At 39.5% G+C, this 14,431-nt stretch overlaps 1 protein-coding gene across 4 annotated transcripts; it reads left to right on the top strand.

Moving 5' to 3' along the window:
• Window positions 1–597: 597 nt before the first annotated feature.
• On the top strand, window positions 598–3,576 carry LOC131044840 (aspartyl protease family protein 2). Of its 4 annotated transcripts, none has more exons than XM_057978288.2 (3): window positions 600–935; window positions 1,062–1,264; window positions 1,693–3,576. In XM_057978288.2, exon 3 carries the CDS (start codon window positions 1,739–1,741, stop codon window positions 3,353–3,355), a length of 1,617 nt encoding a protein of 538 aa, XP_057834271.2. In that variant the 5' UTR covers window positions 600–935; window positions 1,062–1,264; window positions 1,693–1,738; the 3' UTR covers window positions 3,356–3,576. The 4 variants fall into 4 exon arrangements, with proteins under 4 accessions (XP_057834274.2, XP_057834272.2, XP_057834271.2 ...); XM_057978290.2 differs by having other exon boundaries at window positions 1,045–1,264; XM_057978291.2 differs by lacking the exon at window positions 1,062–1,264 and having other exon boundaries at window positions 598–935.
• Window positions 3,577–14,431: the final 10,855 nt, after the last annotated feature.

Below are 14,431 nucleotides of genomic sequence, written 5' to 3'. Positions count from 1 at the left end.
TCTCCCATTACCAATAAAAATGCATAAAATATGGAGAAAAGATAATATCGTGTAATGTGTGAAAAGGAGAAGGCCCTATTAATCCCTACCATGGCATGAACTTCCCCGGACAAATTTGACCATATCAAGACTTTGCATTCCCAAAACCAAGATGAACATTATCTCACTAATCTAATGCATAACATTTAATTAAAAAAGTTTTTGGCTTTTATTTAAGGAATAAACAAAATAGTAAAGTTTTTGGCTTATATTTAAGCAATAAATAAAATAGTGAAGTGGTCATGTGAAAATGAATATGCGCATATGGACCCCCTACCCACCCCACCCACATTCCTTGTTGTGGGCTAGGTCAGAAATGATACACGTGGAGAGCCATCCACACACAATTTGAATTCTTTTTATTAGACCATTGCCTTCAAAAAAACATTATACAGTCAAACGTCTACCTTACATGACCTATTTTTTTAAACCTAACAGGCAGTATTGGAATTCATAATATTTAGTCAAAGCAACATTTAGTATTTTTTAAAAATTTAAATGTTCTGATTTTTGTTATTTGTTTTTGGTATTTTTTGGTATTTTTTAAATGTTTCGTTTGACCCAGAAGCTCTTTAAGAACGCGCTTTGGCGTATCATGTCCGTCACCAGAAACACTTCTTCTGGGATTCGAACGCGTGATCTGTTTTATGTCAAAGCATGTCCGTGTCAATTATACAGGAGAAGAGTTATAGCTTGTTATTTAAATTAGCGGTGATGGTAGTCAAAGCAACAGATTCCCATTGTCAGGGCTTGAAACCCTAGAAGCTTGTTTAACATGGGGGGATTGACTTTGAATCTGGGTAAATCAAAGTTCATAGCTTGTTACTTTGAATCTTTCAACAGATAAGAGGTCCGTGTACGTCAGGGGCTATTTGTATATTTATACAGGGGAAGAGGTAATTTTCAAATCAATGATTCAACTACTAAAAGCATCATAAGTGTTGGAATTTTCCGGTTTTTGATTTTGGTCTCCCTTCTGTCTGTGACTGTTGTATGGATTAAAAGGGGGCTCGGTTTTTTAGGTTTTGTGGGATTCGAACCTGTGACATCTTGAGTACCTAAGGTGCAAACAAGAGAGAAACATAGTGCCTGGAAGATTGGAGACAATTGTTGTAAATAGGCGGTCTTTCAAATTTTAAGCCGAAAGAATTCTTCACCATTTTGCCGGGTGTGCAGAAGTGAGATTCTTAGGCTTTTGAGTTGATTCTTTTGAGAGCAGGCCGAGGTGAGATTATTGGACTTTTATTTTTTGCAGAGCAGGTGATTGTTTCTTTGAAATCAAGTGTAGTTTTGTTTGTGAAAAGTGGCCTTGAATTTTTGACTGTAAGTGAAGTGATTTGATTGAACTTTTGTTAAAGCAAAGGCTCTAAGATTGTTGAAATTTTTTTCTGGCTTCCAGACTGTTGGACTCAGAATATTTGTATTTAAGTGAGATAAGGCTGTTTGAGAGTTTTTATAGGTAGATGAACTTTTTAAGGCTGCTAATCTCATAACTATTTGAATTTCTCCTCAGCCAATCTTTGGTTGTAAGAAATTTACAGCAGCTTAGCTTTCTTTCAGAGCCAAGCTTAAACTTAGGTTTTCTGGTAATTTGAGTTTTCTTCCTCGGAAAACTCATAAGCAAATTAAAGAAGGAAGCTTTTTTTCTTGTAGGCCTGACGAGCAAATCCAAAGGTCAACCTTACCTGCAGATTGAGGCATGGCGAGTGAAAAGATCGCACTGCTCGCAAGTCTCTGCTTTGCAGCCCTGGTCTTTTCGATCAATGCGGCTTCCATTTTCAACGAAAGCAGCTCCGATCTCTCGGGGATTCGATTGCCAAACTATCCAGGGGCAATTCTAGGAGACGAAACTCCTGGCTGCAATCAATTCTCAGCAGGCTACAACGAAAAGGCAGCACCAGATAAACAGAAAAAAAGCTCACCCCTGCGAGTCAAGCTCCTGCACAGCAAGCACAAGAAGCAAAACGAGTCCAAATCCAGAAAAGCCCTGCTGTTCGAGTCCCTCGCCAGGGATCGAACCCGGGTCGATGCATTCCACCAGAGGCTCAAAACCAGATCCCAATCCAACGTGGCAGAACCCAAATCCGACGTGGCGGGTTACGCCTCAGAAATCGCCGTGCCTGGGCCCAATAACCAATCCCACTTCGCCAACTCTTCCGCCACGACGGCCACCTTGGTTGCCAGCGTGGAATCTGGCGTGTCAGTGGGGTCAGGCGAATACTTCATGGACGTGTTCATCGGCACACCGCCACGTCACTTCTCGCTCATTCTGGACACCGGCAGCGACCTCAACTGGGTGCAGTGCCTGCCTTGCCAAGACTGCTACCCACAAGAAGGACCCCTCTACAACGCTTCCACGTCATCAACCTACCGGCCCGTCCCGTGTAACACTCCTCAATGCAACCTGGTCACCGACGTCACCGGTAACACCTGCAATTCAACGGCCTCCACGTGCCCGTACTTTTACTGGTACGGAGACCGCTCCAACACAACGGGAGAGCTCGCCTTCGAGACCTTCACGGTCAACCTCACCTCACACGCCAAACCGGTAGCGGTTCCCGACATTCTCTTCGGCTGCGGTCACGCAAACCGCGGGCTCTTCCATGGCGCCGCCGGTCTCCTTGGCCTTGGCCGCGGACAGCTGTCCTTTGCCTCTCAGCTGCGCAAGCACCACGGCCACAAATTCTCCTACTGTCTCGTTGACCGCAACAGCAACCTGTCGGTCACCAGCACACTAATCTTCGGCGAAGACCGACACCTCATCAGTCACCCAGACCTGAAATTCACCACTCTGGTAAAAAACCCTGCTGCTGCAGTCGACACATTTTACTACCTCAATGTCTCCACAGTCACCGTCGGCGGCACACCTGTGAACGCCTCTGTACAGGCATGGAACATCGACAAAGCTTCCGGCGCCGGCGGTTTAATCATCGATTCCGGCACAACCCTTACTTATTTAGCAGAGCCCGCCTACAGTCAGCTAAAGGCGGCTTTCGAGGCGAAAATTCCTTACAATCGGACGGAATTTGCCCCTCTGGAGCTCTGCTACAATGTTTCTGGCGTGGAGGACGTGAAGCTGCCGGAATTCAGCGTGCTTTTCCACGACGGCGTCGCGTGGAAGTTTCCGGTAGAGAATTATTTTATTCAGCCAGATCCTGACGAGAGTGTGGTGTGCCTGGCCGTTTTAGGAACTCCGATGGATTCACTTTCAATTCTGGGAAATTATCAGCAGCAGAATTTCCACGTGCTTTACGATGTGGACAACTCGCGACTGGGATTCGCACCAATGGCCTGCGACAAACTTTCAGTAAAATAGAGTATTATTTGATTTGGGATTTTAGATGTACATGATACAGACTCCCGGTGATTCGAACCTCACCCGTACGTTTCAGTTGTCAATATTCTTTATTTATTTAATTTTTATTTTAGGATTCGTCTTTCATTTTTATGTAATAAACAGGGAAGATGATCTTATTCTGTTAAATTTGTTAAGGTTTCAGAATAAAAATTCTTTTTGAGGATTTGATTTTCCTTTGACTGGAATAAAATGCTTTGAATTCATTATAACAAGGGTTTGCTCTGTTTTTTTTTTCGTGGGGCTTTTCTTTTCCGTGGTACCAGTTTTTCAATGATGGTCTTAAAAGTTTGTAAGGGACGGTGTAGATGCATTCCAAGCTCTTTGGATTGAATCTGCACCTTTCAAGTTCTGTTGCATGGCCCCCATTCTTTTTGTATTGAAACATTTTATTAAGGAAGATATGATATTGGTTCTAGAAATGATCTTTAGGGAAAGCATTCTATTAAAGTAGTAGTTGTTATTATTATGATATTGTTCTTAGAAATGATCTTTAGGGAAAACATTCTTTTAAAGCTGATAGTATGATATTGTCCTTATAAATGGTCTTAAGGAGAAGCATTCTAATAAAGTTGTTATTATGATATTGTCTCTAGAAGTAGTCTTTAGGGAGCAGTAAATGATATTGTTTTTTGAGATTAATTAATTCTTTTATATTTAACAAGTAAATGATTATGTCTTATTTGTGTTTAGGAATTAATTAAAATTATATTTGACAAATATGTAGTTTTAAATGGGAAGATTAATAGAATAAAATAACAATTATGTCAAAAAGAGGAAGCTCCAATGTTTTGAGGGGTTCTATTCATCAAGTTTATTTCAAAGTCTAGTTGGTAGACCTCTATTATCCTAACAAGTTCATTGACATTAAGAACAACACTAGCATACTTATATCTAGAAAAAAATTGTGTAAAAAATATGCTAGATATCATCATCCAAAAAATTATTTTATTTCTTCATTATTCCACTTAAATAGTTACATTATTCGTCATCACAACTTTCTATCCATTAATCTCTTCTTGCTATTTTTGACGATGGTTGAGCTATTAAATAGAGTGAAATTCAAACCAATAAGAATCTTTGAAATTGTATTTTCAACTTTGATGCGTATCCTTACATTTTGTTTTTCTTTCATGGATTCTTGCTGACCTCCTATAGGGATGGTTGTTGTAGATGCCTATCGCCGTAATTATAATATATCTTTGGGTTATGATCTCATACCACTTCTATTTTTTTTTTAAATTGATTATATTCTTCAACTTGGTTACTTACGCACGCATGCACACACACGCATGATTTTAGTTTCCTTAAATTTAGTCTAGTTAATTCAATAAGATGCATATACATAAGCATGAGCTAACCTATATTAATTAATTGAGGATTGTAGGCCCATATATATTAGGAATATCAAGTATTAATTATGTGGAAAGTAAATGCAATAAATGAAAGTGCTTAGTTATACGGTTGACGAGGAATAATAATTGATTGTGTTAAATTTGATCTATTTGGAGTTGATAAATTATGTTTATTTTAGTAATTTACGTTTGATTTTGTCTTTTTGTTTGTCCAGATCTATTCTTTGCTCCATGATTTGATATAGTACACACTATCACTCTTTGATTCAACTTTGTTTATTCTACTATTCGGATTGGCAGTATTTAGAAATGCCCTTAAGGGGCTATAAGATTGTTAGGGTTCATATTGTCCTATGTACCAATGATTGAGAACAAGTTTTAGTGTGTAAATGTTTATGGATGCATGTGCACATCTAGATTTGTTTTAATGCACCAACATAAGTGTTTCTAGCACGTGATATGCAAATGATTATCTAATGTCCAAATGAATGCAATTGAATGTCTTTAAATACAATTACATAGCAATAAAAAACATGTAAATGTGAACTTCATCAACTCTTGGTGGGAAAGAAATGGGTAGGAATTGCCAAATTTTGAATTTGATTTGCTCAAGTTTGCGATCATGAATGATGGGACCCTAAACTATCCTAGTAATGAACCAAATAGCATCCTTTTTTCTTGTCCATAATTTAAGTTTCTAAAGTGGGTTTAGATTTAGTTTACATGTTTAAAATAATATAGAAAATATTTTTTTAGCCTATTTTGAGATTGACTCTTAAATATTGATATGATATGTCTATTCTACTTGTCAAAAATAATTTTGTAAATATAAGAGCATTTTATAGAAATTTGTATACTAGCTCCGACACCTAGCTATGGAAAAATCCAATTTCAAGACTATAGCTCAAAAGTCTTTTTAGCTCCAAAATCTTAAGAGTATGGCTTTAAATATTGTTACAAGTGACTCTAAAATGTTGATGCAAGAGCATTTGAACTCACAAGCAATCCTACATCATCAATTTTTTTGTTCAAGTTTTGTATTTTTTTGTAGAAGCTTCAAGAGCATATTTTGAATTGTTGAAAGATAAAATATTTGTTTTATCAAGGCTTGGATTCCATGTCAAAAATAAAAGACAAATAGGGTGATTGATGTTGGGATCAAGGTGTCTCAACCTTAGAGTCCTGACACGTTGAATTTGCATATATTGTTATGTCCTAAGTTTCTAACTCCCTAATGTCATGTCATCTTCATGGGACCTCTTGGTGAGGTGGCATCCTACATGGAAGGTGAGTGTATGATATGGATTCCTACTTTCTAGGAAGTTGGCACCTACTTTTGGGGTTCCTATTTTTTAGGGGACTGACCTGTCATAAGATGTTATGTTGGGACTATGACAAGTTTCCATTATGACTATGATAGTTACTAATTTGATGGAAGAGTCATGAGGAGTTACTATTTAACAGTTGGTATTTATGATTGAGTTCACTTTTGACAAGTGGTGTGAGGTAAGGAAGGCACCTATTCTTGGTCATAGTAATTTCCATGTTTCACTTACATTGAATTTGGCAAGACGACTATTGCAGATGTGATAGGTGTTCTTACTTTGGAATTTCTATGTGCAATGTGTCATGGGATTAGCAAGATATTGTTTATGAGACAAATTACTTAGGCATTGAACATGGTTTTGGAAACTATGGGTGCCTACCTTTTTGTATTGAGCTTTATATATATGTTGATGTCTTAGTTGATTTTGTGAGACATGTTGGTTATTTCCCAGGGCATCGTTACACTGTCATAATTGCTCCAAAATTCTTTATTTTTGTAGTTACTCCTAGAAGAGCATAGACTTTGTACTTGTATATAATTGTTGTTATTGAAAATACAATTGAGATCTATGTTTTGGAGTGTGGGTTTTCTTCCAAAAGGGTTTTCCCCACATACATCTAGTGTTATGTGTTTTTTTTGTTTAAATCTAAAATTTGTATGTGTATCTAGTATATAATAGTTAATATGTATGTATGTTTGTATACAACATGTTTTGGTGCAGGATTGCAGGTACTAAACATTGACTCCACCTGGTACCACAGGTCTGAGTGTGTATATATAATTCCCAAGGGTGGTAAAAGGAGATAGTGCAAGGTCCAAATTATACCTAACCCTACCCATTGTCCTAATTTAGGGACAATTGTCTAATTTTTATTTTATCTCATCAAATTTGTCATGTGGACAATATTTGATTATCTAATTGGCAGTGGTGAGTCTTGTTTAGATATTGGCACTATTTTATAATTTATTTGAGTGTGATGCATTTTATGTAATTATTAATCTTAATTTACGTCGAAGGTGTATCCTTTATTTGAAAGAGACTTGCTAGGTTTTGCCATCAACGATTGATATTGTATTATATCAGTGCAAGACGATTGAAACATCTTGAACCATTGATTGTAGAAGCTTCGGTGAATTGGGTTATTAAGAACTAGCAACGTCATGCTCGGGAAACTTGCCTTCCATGTACGTACAACAGAATACACGTCTTTACTTTTTCTTCTCCAGTTTTTTCACTTTCCCGCTCACATTTTATTCGGGATGAATGTTTGTCATTGACGTGTTTTTCATTGACCAGCGTTCTCCCAACCTGTGTCGAAATGGGAGCTTTGGAATAGGGTATGGATATGCATCATATCATAAAGGATAGAGGAATTTTGTCAAATGTTGTAGTTGCAACTGTCCTAGTAGACATGTAGATAAAATGTTGAAGCATATGCTGGCATTGTGTTGTCATTGATATCAACCAGTATAGGATGACTACCAATATAAGAGATGTATGTGCAACACCGTCATGGATGAGTATAGGATGAGATATCTTTGATATCACCTTGTGTTGCAAAACACTGGTAAGGTAAGGAAGAGAATGTCACTCAGAGGAATGAGCATTGGAGTCACCGGTACACAAGTTAGTGTTTGACTTGTGTGGAAGAAATGGATAGGTTATCGGTACAATCTATCACCGGTAAGGAAAGGATGTCAACTGGTAAGTGTTGTGTTGAGAGTGAGTAGTTGCCAACTGGCAAGCTCATGACCAGTGTACAAGCAAGATGGGAAAGGTGCTTGAGTAGTTGTTTGTGAGAAAAGGCAGAATGCTACCTAAATCACATCAACACAAGAGAAGGATGTATAGGTCGCCGGTATGTTGTGTGGATACAGAACAATAAGACTCCCATTGGATAGAGATGCAGTCACCATGTGAAGGGATGACTGACAGTGAATGTACCCACACCAGATCACATGTGCCTATTTGAAGATATGTTGCACAAACAGGGAAGCCACATGAGTGCATTTATAGGATGCGGATGACAAGGATCCACTACCACCGGTAAGTGGAGCTTATCTCCTATTATGCACAATATGCATCATAGTTCTATGAGATAAGAAAGAAGAGGTAAAGCCAGGTGTTTGAAGACCCACATCAGATCTATGGGTGAATCAAAGGAATGTCTCAAGTGCATGAAATCGGGGATATGCATTGGACCAACAGAGAAGGCATGTTGAGTTGCCGGTATAGATGAAGAGTGATGAGTTTGTCACTTTGACAAACTGGTTGAGATATGATCTGGGCTAATGAAGAAGGAGGCAAAGTGGAGCATTTGCAGAGAGTGTATGCAATCGGTATGCAGATGCCTTAGATGGAATTGGTTGAAGGTTGATGACACAATGCCATTAGGATGGCTACCAATGAGTATGAGAACTGGTAAGGAAGCAAATAGGCTAAGTGATGTGCTTCTACCTGATGAGAAGGATCATGCTATGGATAGACATATTTGACGATCGGTTAAGGTGTTCCACCGACAGATTTGCAAAGTGCAAACATGAAGGGTAATTGGTAAAGTGTGAGATACTGGCAGGGTTAGTGAGCCGACAGAAAGGATGAACTGGTTGTGTGTTGATTGTCGGTAACCAAGTCGAGCCGACACAAAGATCTTGGCTAAAGTGGCTATTGACATGGATGCCATGTGGAGTTGAAGTGGCAAGCTCGCAGAGGTCGATGAAGTGTCGTGTAGGGATAGGTGTTTCTACAGGTGTGCATTTAATATGGAGCCCGCGATTTGTGGATCAGATCAGAAGAGTGCGGCTTGAGGAAGAGTGAACGACAGAGAAAGATCAGGGAGTTGGTGGCACCTGAATTGAAGAAAGAAAATCAAATTGCAGGAGGACCTCAAGAAGGAAACAACAAAGATATTAATGGCATTTTGACAGATGCAGGTCGATATACAGGACCATGTTTTTTAAGTTTAGAAAACGTGTATTGGAAGGCACATTAATGGAGGTGATGTGCAGACAACTGTCTTGGAGATCAGATCGAATAAGATCTGATTGGATTTGGTTTGTTTTGAGGTCGAAGAAAAAACCCTAACCGCTTGAAAATTGAATTGGCTTTTGGCGGGAAAACCAAGTTATAAATATGCAAGCCAAAATCATTGAAGTTTTCTGTTGAAGGAGAGAGTATTGTTGCTACACGCAAGAGAAAAACAGTGAAGTACTTAGTGAGTATTTGAAAGAGACTGAGGGTGTGCGAGTGTGAATCAAGTTGAAGTGTTCAACCCACAATAGAGGTGCAAAACCAGTAGTGACCATACTGACAGAGAATAAGTTAAGGAAACTACAGAGAAGGCAAGCATAGAACCGACAGAGTGTAGTACCGGTGGAGAGAAGCAGAGCAACGAAGAGAAGAGGCAACCAAAAGAGAGAATCGACAGAGAGAGAACCGACAGTGAACTCGACAAAATATCCAGCAGAGAGATTTGAAGAAGAGTTACAAAATCCATTGTAACAAGAAGATTAACTTTGGTATCAAAATATGTTTTTGTATTCACTGAGTTGGAGCTCAGTGCAGGGTTTGTAGCTCCTTGGGTTGGTTCCCTAAATCAAGGGTTGGTGCTCCTTGGGTTGGTGCCCTAAACATTGTAATTAGAGATTGATTGTGAGGCTGGATTGGAGCAGTAGTCTCCAGTAGCATTTCTCACCGAGGCTTTTCCCATCTTGGGTTTTCCTCGTATATGTTGATGTTATGTGACGTCCCTCTTGTGTGAATGCATTTGTGTTTAGTCTCCTCACTAACCGATAAGCTTGCATTTAGTTGATCAGTTAACCGGTATACTCACATAGGCTAGTTAAGGGGAAAAGTTTGAGAACCACTAATTCACCCACCTCTCAGTTGTGCATTGTGTCTAACAATTGATATTAGAGCCTAGGTTCCTTGTTAGACTAGATTTCTCCATCTTGGGTAGATTATGGCTTAAGGACACAATATTTTGTTTAGTGTCAATCCTTGCTCCAGTTTTTTATGGTTCAAACTATTTTATTTGGAGTTGTAGAATGGAAGTCTATATATCCTCTCCAGGGTTTGATGTGTGGATGGTTGTTGTAAATGGTTGTCCTAGTAAAGTTAGTCCTCCCACCGATCCTGAAGTAGAAAGAAGATCTGAGTGCAATGTTGAAGCCATGAAGGCTATATTTAGTGGATTTAGCGGTGATGTTTCCTCACAGGTGGATAAGTGTAGATCTGCAAAAAGTCGATGGGATAGATTGAAGAAGCTTTATGGAAATGAGCCATGCACTGCTGAATCAGATTGTGGAGGCATGAAGAACAACAAAGTAGACACATGTGAAAGTGTTGATAGCAGATCAGTCAGCTGTTGCAATTTTGATGAAGAGGAAACTCATCTCTTCATGGCACAAGAGACAGAAAGTGAAGTGCACACATCAGAACGTGACAAGGCAGACAGATCTCACCGACAAGATGTGTTTGAGAGTGATGTTGAAGATGAAGCTGAAGTAGATCTTGAATGTGAACTGGTAAGTGCACTAGAAGAGATGCAAAATGTTAGAAAGGAATTTAAAAGGTACAAAGACTCAGCTCATGAAGAATGTAGCTAGTTGAGAATATGCCTTGAAGAATCAAATAATAATATCTGCATATTGACATCTCAACTAGAAGAGGCAAAAGGGATTGACTAGTGAGTTGAAATTAGTCTTTGATGCTAAGGAGATAAGATGTGAGGATCTCTAGCTATAAGTGGAAACAAAGGACACAGAGTGTCAGATGCTGAAAGAGGAAATGGAGAATCTGAGGAAAGACCTTGAGAAGTGCAAAAATGAACTCAAGGTAAGAAACCGGTATGATGGCAGCACTAAAGCCTTGGACAAAATGTTGAATCAACAAAAACATTCCAAGGATACCAGATGATTAGGATATGTTGTCGGTGAATGCTCTACAAGCAAGGAGACCCCCCACAAAGATATTCAATTTGTCTCCTCAGATGGAAATGGAAAGAGTCAGACCTTCATGGTCAGAAATGCTCCAAGAAAGAAGATTGATTTGACTACAACTGGTGAGGACATGAAGAAGAAGACCAGTGCAACAAGAAGAAACAATGCAAATCCTAAAGGAAAGGGAAAGCTAAGAGAAGATGGGCTCACCAAAAACAAGAGTGCAAGAAAGAAGCCTAAGAGATTCCCCATTGGTGGAAGACAAAGAGATGCAACACCTTGGAGAAGTAGAAGTGGAGAAGCCAAACCAATAAGATCACCTTTTGTTTGGAAAAATAAATTTGTAAGTAATATGTCTCCATTCTCTGATTATTGTTCTGACTGTAAAGGATATGGCCATAGGGCGGAGGAATGCAAAAATATGTCTAGGAATAGAAAAGGTGTTCTTCCTAGGAATAGTCATTCAATCTGGAGAAGATGTATTGCATTTGGGCATAGAACATCAGAATGTAGAAACATGCATAAGCCCACTCCTGGTTATGCTAACCAGAGTCCATTTGCTGCCTCAAGAAATATAAATCATATATGTTATTACTGCAATGGATCTGGCCATAGAAGTAATGTGTGCAGGAAGAAGATGCTTCATGCACATGGCACATGGCATAATAGCTATGCCCAAAGAAGAGATGCTCCTGCAAGATCAAGAAGTTAGTTGAAATCAGTAATAGGCTACAATGACATGACCCTGAGAAGAAGATCAAACCGGTCTGATAGAAGGTCTTTCAATCATCCAGTTGGGATGAGTGCAGTATGTTTCTATAAAAATGTAATCTGTCACATTGCAGAAACTGGAAATGCAAAGACCTATCAGCAGAAGAAGATGAGACCTGCTCCAAAGGCTACAAATGAGAAGAGGAGAAAGTCCAAGCAGGTATGGAGGAAGAAGGAAGAGAACATGACCATGGATCAACATTATGCACTCAATGCACATGTGATATCTCCTACAGTTTAAAGGAAATGCAGATCCTTAGGGGGAGCTATATGTTGAATCAGATCATTCACCCCCATATGTTGAGAGGGACAAAGGAAAGGATGGGAAGTCACCGACATGATGAAATGTTGAGATAAAAGAATGTGTGCAATTGATATCTTGGCTAACATTCACATGGGCGAGATGGATCACTGCTACAAGTGTCAAAGTGGGATGTGACACTGGAAGGAGAGCCAGTGGACAAAGTATACTGGCAGAGATACTAAATTGGTACAATAAACTGGCAGGTGGAGTATGTTGCCGGTAGGGACAGTTACCGGTATTGAAGAATATGTGGGTAAATATGTTTCATTTGTGTTATAGTGGCTCCAGTGGCTTGGTTAGATGAGTTTATGTCTTTGATGATATCAAAATTTGTCCTAATTGACAATGTGTTGGACTAGTAGCCAATCCCATATGTATGAAGACATCATGATGTCAACCGGTGTGAGTGTTGACATGTGTTGATGTGACCTAACATTGTAGCTAGGTATGTTTATGTCACAAAGATGGGATGGATGTCATGGAAGTGAAAGACCATCGGCATGTATAGATGCTCACTTCCACTGGTACAATGTATAGTTTGGGGTACCGGCTCTAGGACTTGATAGAAAATGAAGACCAGAGAGTTGTGATTCAGGGGGAGTTCACAGTCATATCTTGTGATTGGTGCCTGATTCACTTGACACGGGAGGAAATTGAGTGTCATTGTTGCTACACAGTGGACTGGTATATAGGGAGATGTAAGTGACTTGCTCAAGAGAACATGCATTTGGTATCAGAAGAGATAGAATTGGTATCAGTGTTAGCTTCAACACTTGGTATCAGCATTTTGGGGTCAGAATGGCTTTTGCATATCAAGGGGAGATGATGCAATTTGACCGATAGGTATAGTGTATTCACTGACACATGGGTCTTCAATTAGTTTCAATATTGTATTTGCATATATCTAGTATCTGGTCTGCATATACACTTGGTTGTTGGGCAATTGGTGTCAGATGGTGATTGTAACCTCCATCTCAAGTGTTGTGACTTGAGAAAATGTAACAAATGATGGTTGAAGGAGAAACATCCAGTAGAGAAAAAGGGGCTAGACCAATATGTCAATACCTGGTAGACACAAGCAGAAATGATATCCCGACAATGCCCTTGCCATTGTTGTCAAAGGGGGAGAAAGATTTTCTAGTATACCACATACTACATGTGTGAGAATCCATGGATTATTCAAAGGAGAAGATTTGGATCACACAAAGGGGGAGAGAGATTATGTAGTATGATGGATACTACATGTAATGACATCAATGCCAAAGGGGGAGATTGTTGGCATTGTGTTGTCATTGATGTCAACCGGTATAGGATGACTACCAGTATAAGAGATGTATGTGCAACACCCTCATGGATGAGTACATGATGAGATATATTTGATATCAACTTATGTTGCAGAACACCAGTAAGGTAAGGAAGAGAATGTCATTCAAAGGAATGATCATTGGACTCACGGATACACGAGTTAGTGTTTTACTTGTGTGGATGAAATGGACAGGTTACCGGTATAGTCTATCACCAGTAAGGAAAGGATGTCAACTGATAAGTGTTGTGTTGATGGTGAGTAGTTGCCAACCGACAAGCTCATGACCAGTGTACAAGAAGGATGGGCAAGGTGCTTGAGCTGTTGTTTGTGATGAAGAGACGAAATGCTACCTAAATCACATCAACACAGGAGGAGAAGGATGTACAAGTCACTGGTATGCTATGTGGATACAGAACAACAAGAATCCCACCGGACAGAGATGTAGTCACCATGTGAAGGGATGACTGACAGTGAATGTGCCCACACCAAATCACATGTGCTTGTTTGAAGATATGTTGCACAAATAGGGAAGCCACATGAGTGCATTTAGGGGATGTAGATGACAAGGATCCACTACCACCGGTAAGTGGAGCTTATCTCCTATCATGCAAAGTATGCATCATAGTTCAATGAGATAAGAAATAAGAGGTAAAGGCAGGTGTTTGAAGGCTCACATCGGATCTATCGATGAATCAAAGGAATGCCTCAAGTGCATGAAATCAAGGATATGCACTGGACCGATAGAGAAGGCATGTTGAGTTGTTGGTACAGATGAAGAGTGATGGGTTTGTCACTTTGACAAACTGGTTGAGATATGATCTGGGCTGATGAAGAAGAAGGCAAAGTGGAGCAGCTGCAGAGAGTGTATGCAACCGGTATGCAGATGCCATAGATGGAATCGGTTGAAGGTTGATGACATGATGTCATTAGGATGGCTATCGATGAGTATGAGAACCGGTAAGGAAGCAAATAGGCTAAGTGATGTGCTTCTATCTAATGAGAAGGATCATGCTATGGATAGACATGTCTGACG

This window comes from Cryptomeria japonica, chromosome 1 (genome assembly GCF_030272615.1).
Source record: "Cryptomeria japonica chromosome 1, Sugi_1.0, whole genome shotgun sequence".
NCBI classification, from domain to species: domain Eukaryota; kingdom Viridiplantae; phylum Streptophyta; class Pinopsida; order Cupressales; family Cupressaceae; genus Cryptomeria; species Cryptomeria japonica.
Note: the sequence above shows the minus strand (reverse complement) of the source record. Positions and strands in the feature narration are given on the sequence as shown.

Coding starts and splice junctions, on each gene's coding strand:
- LOC131044840 (XM_057978291.2), top strand. CDS start 1,739: ATGGCGAGTGAAAAGATCGCACTGCTCGCAAGTCTCTGCTTTGCAGCC.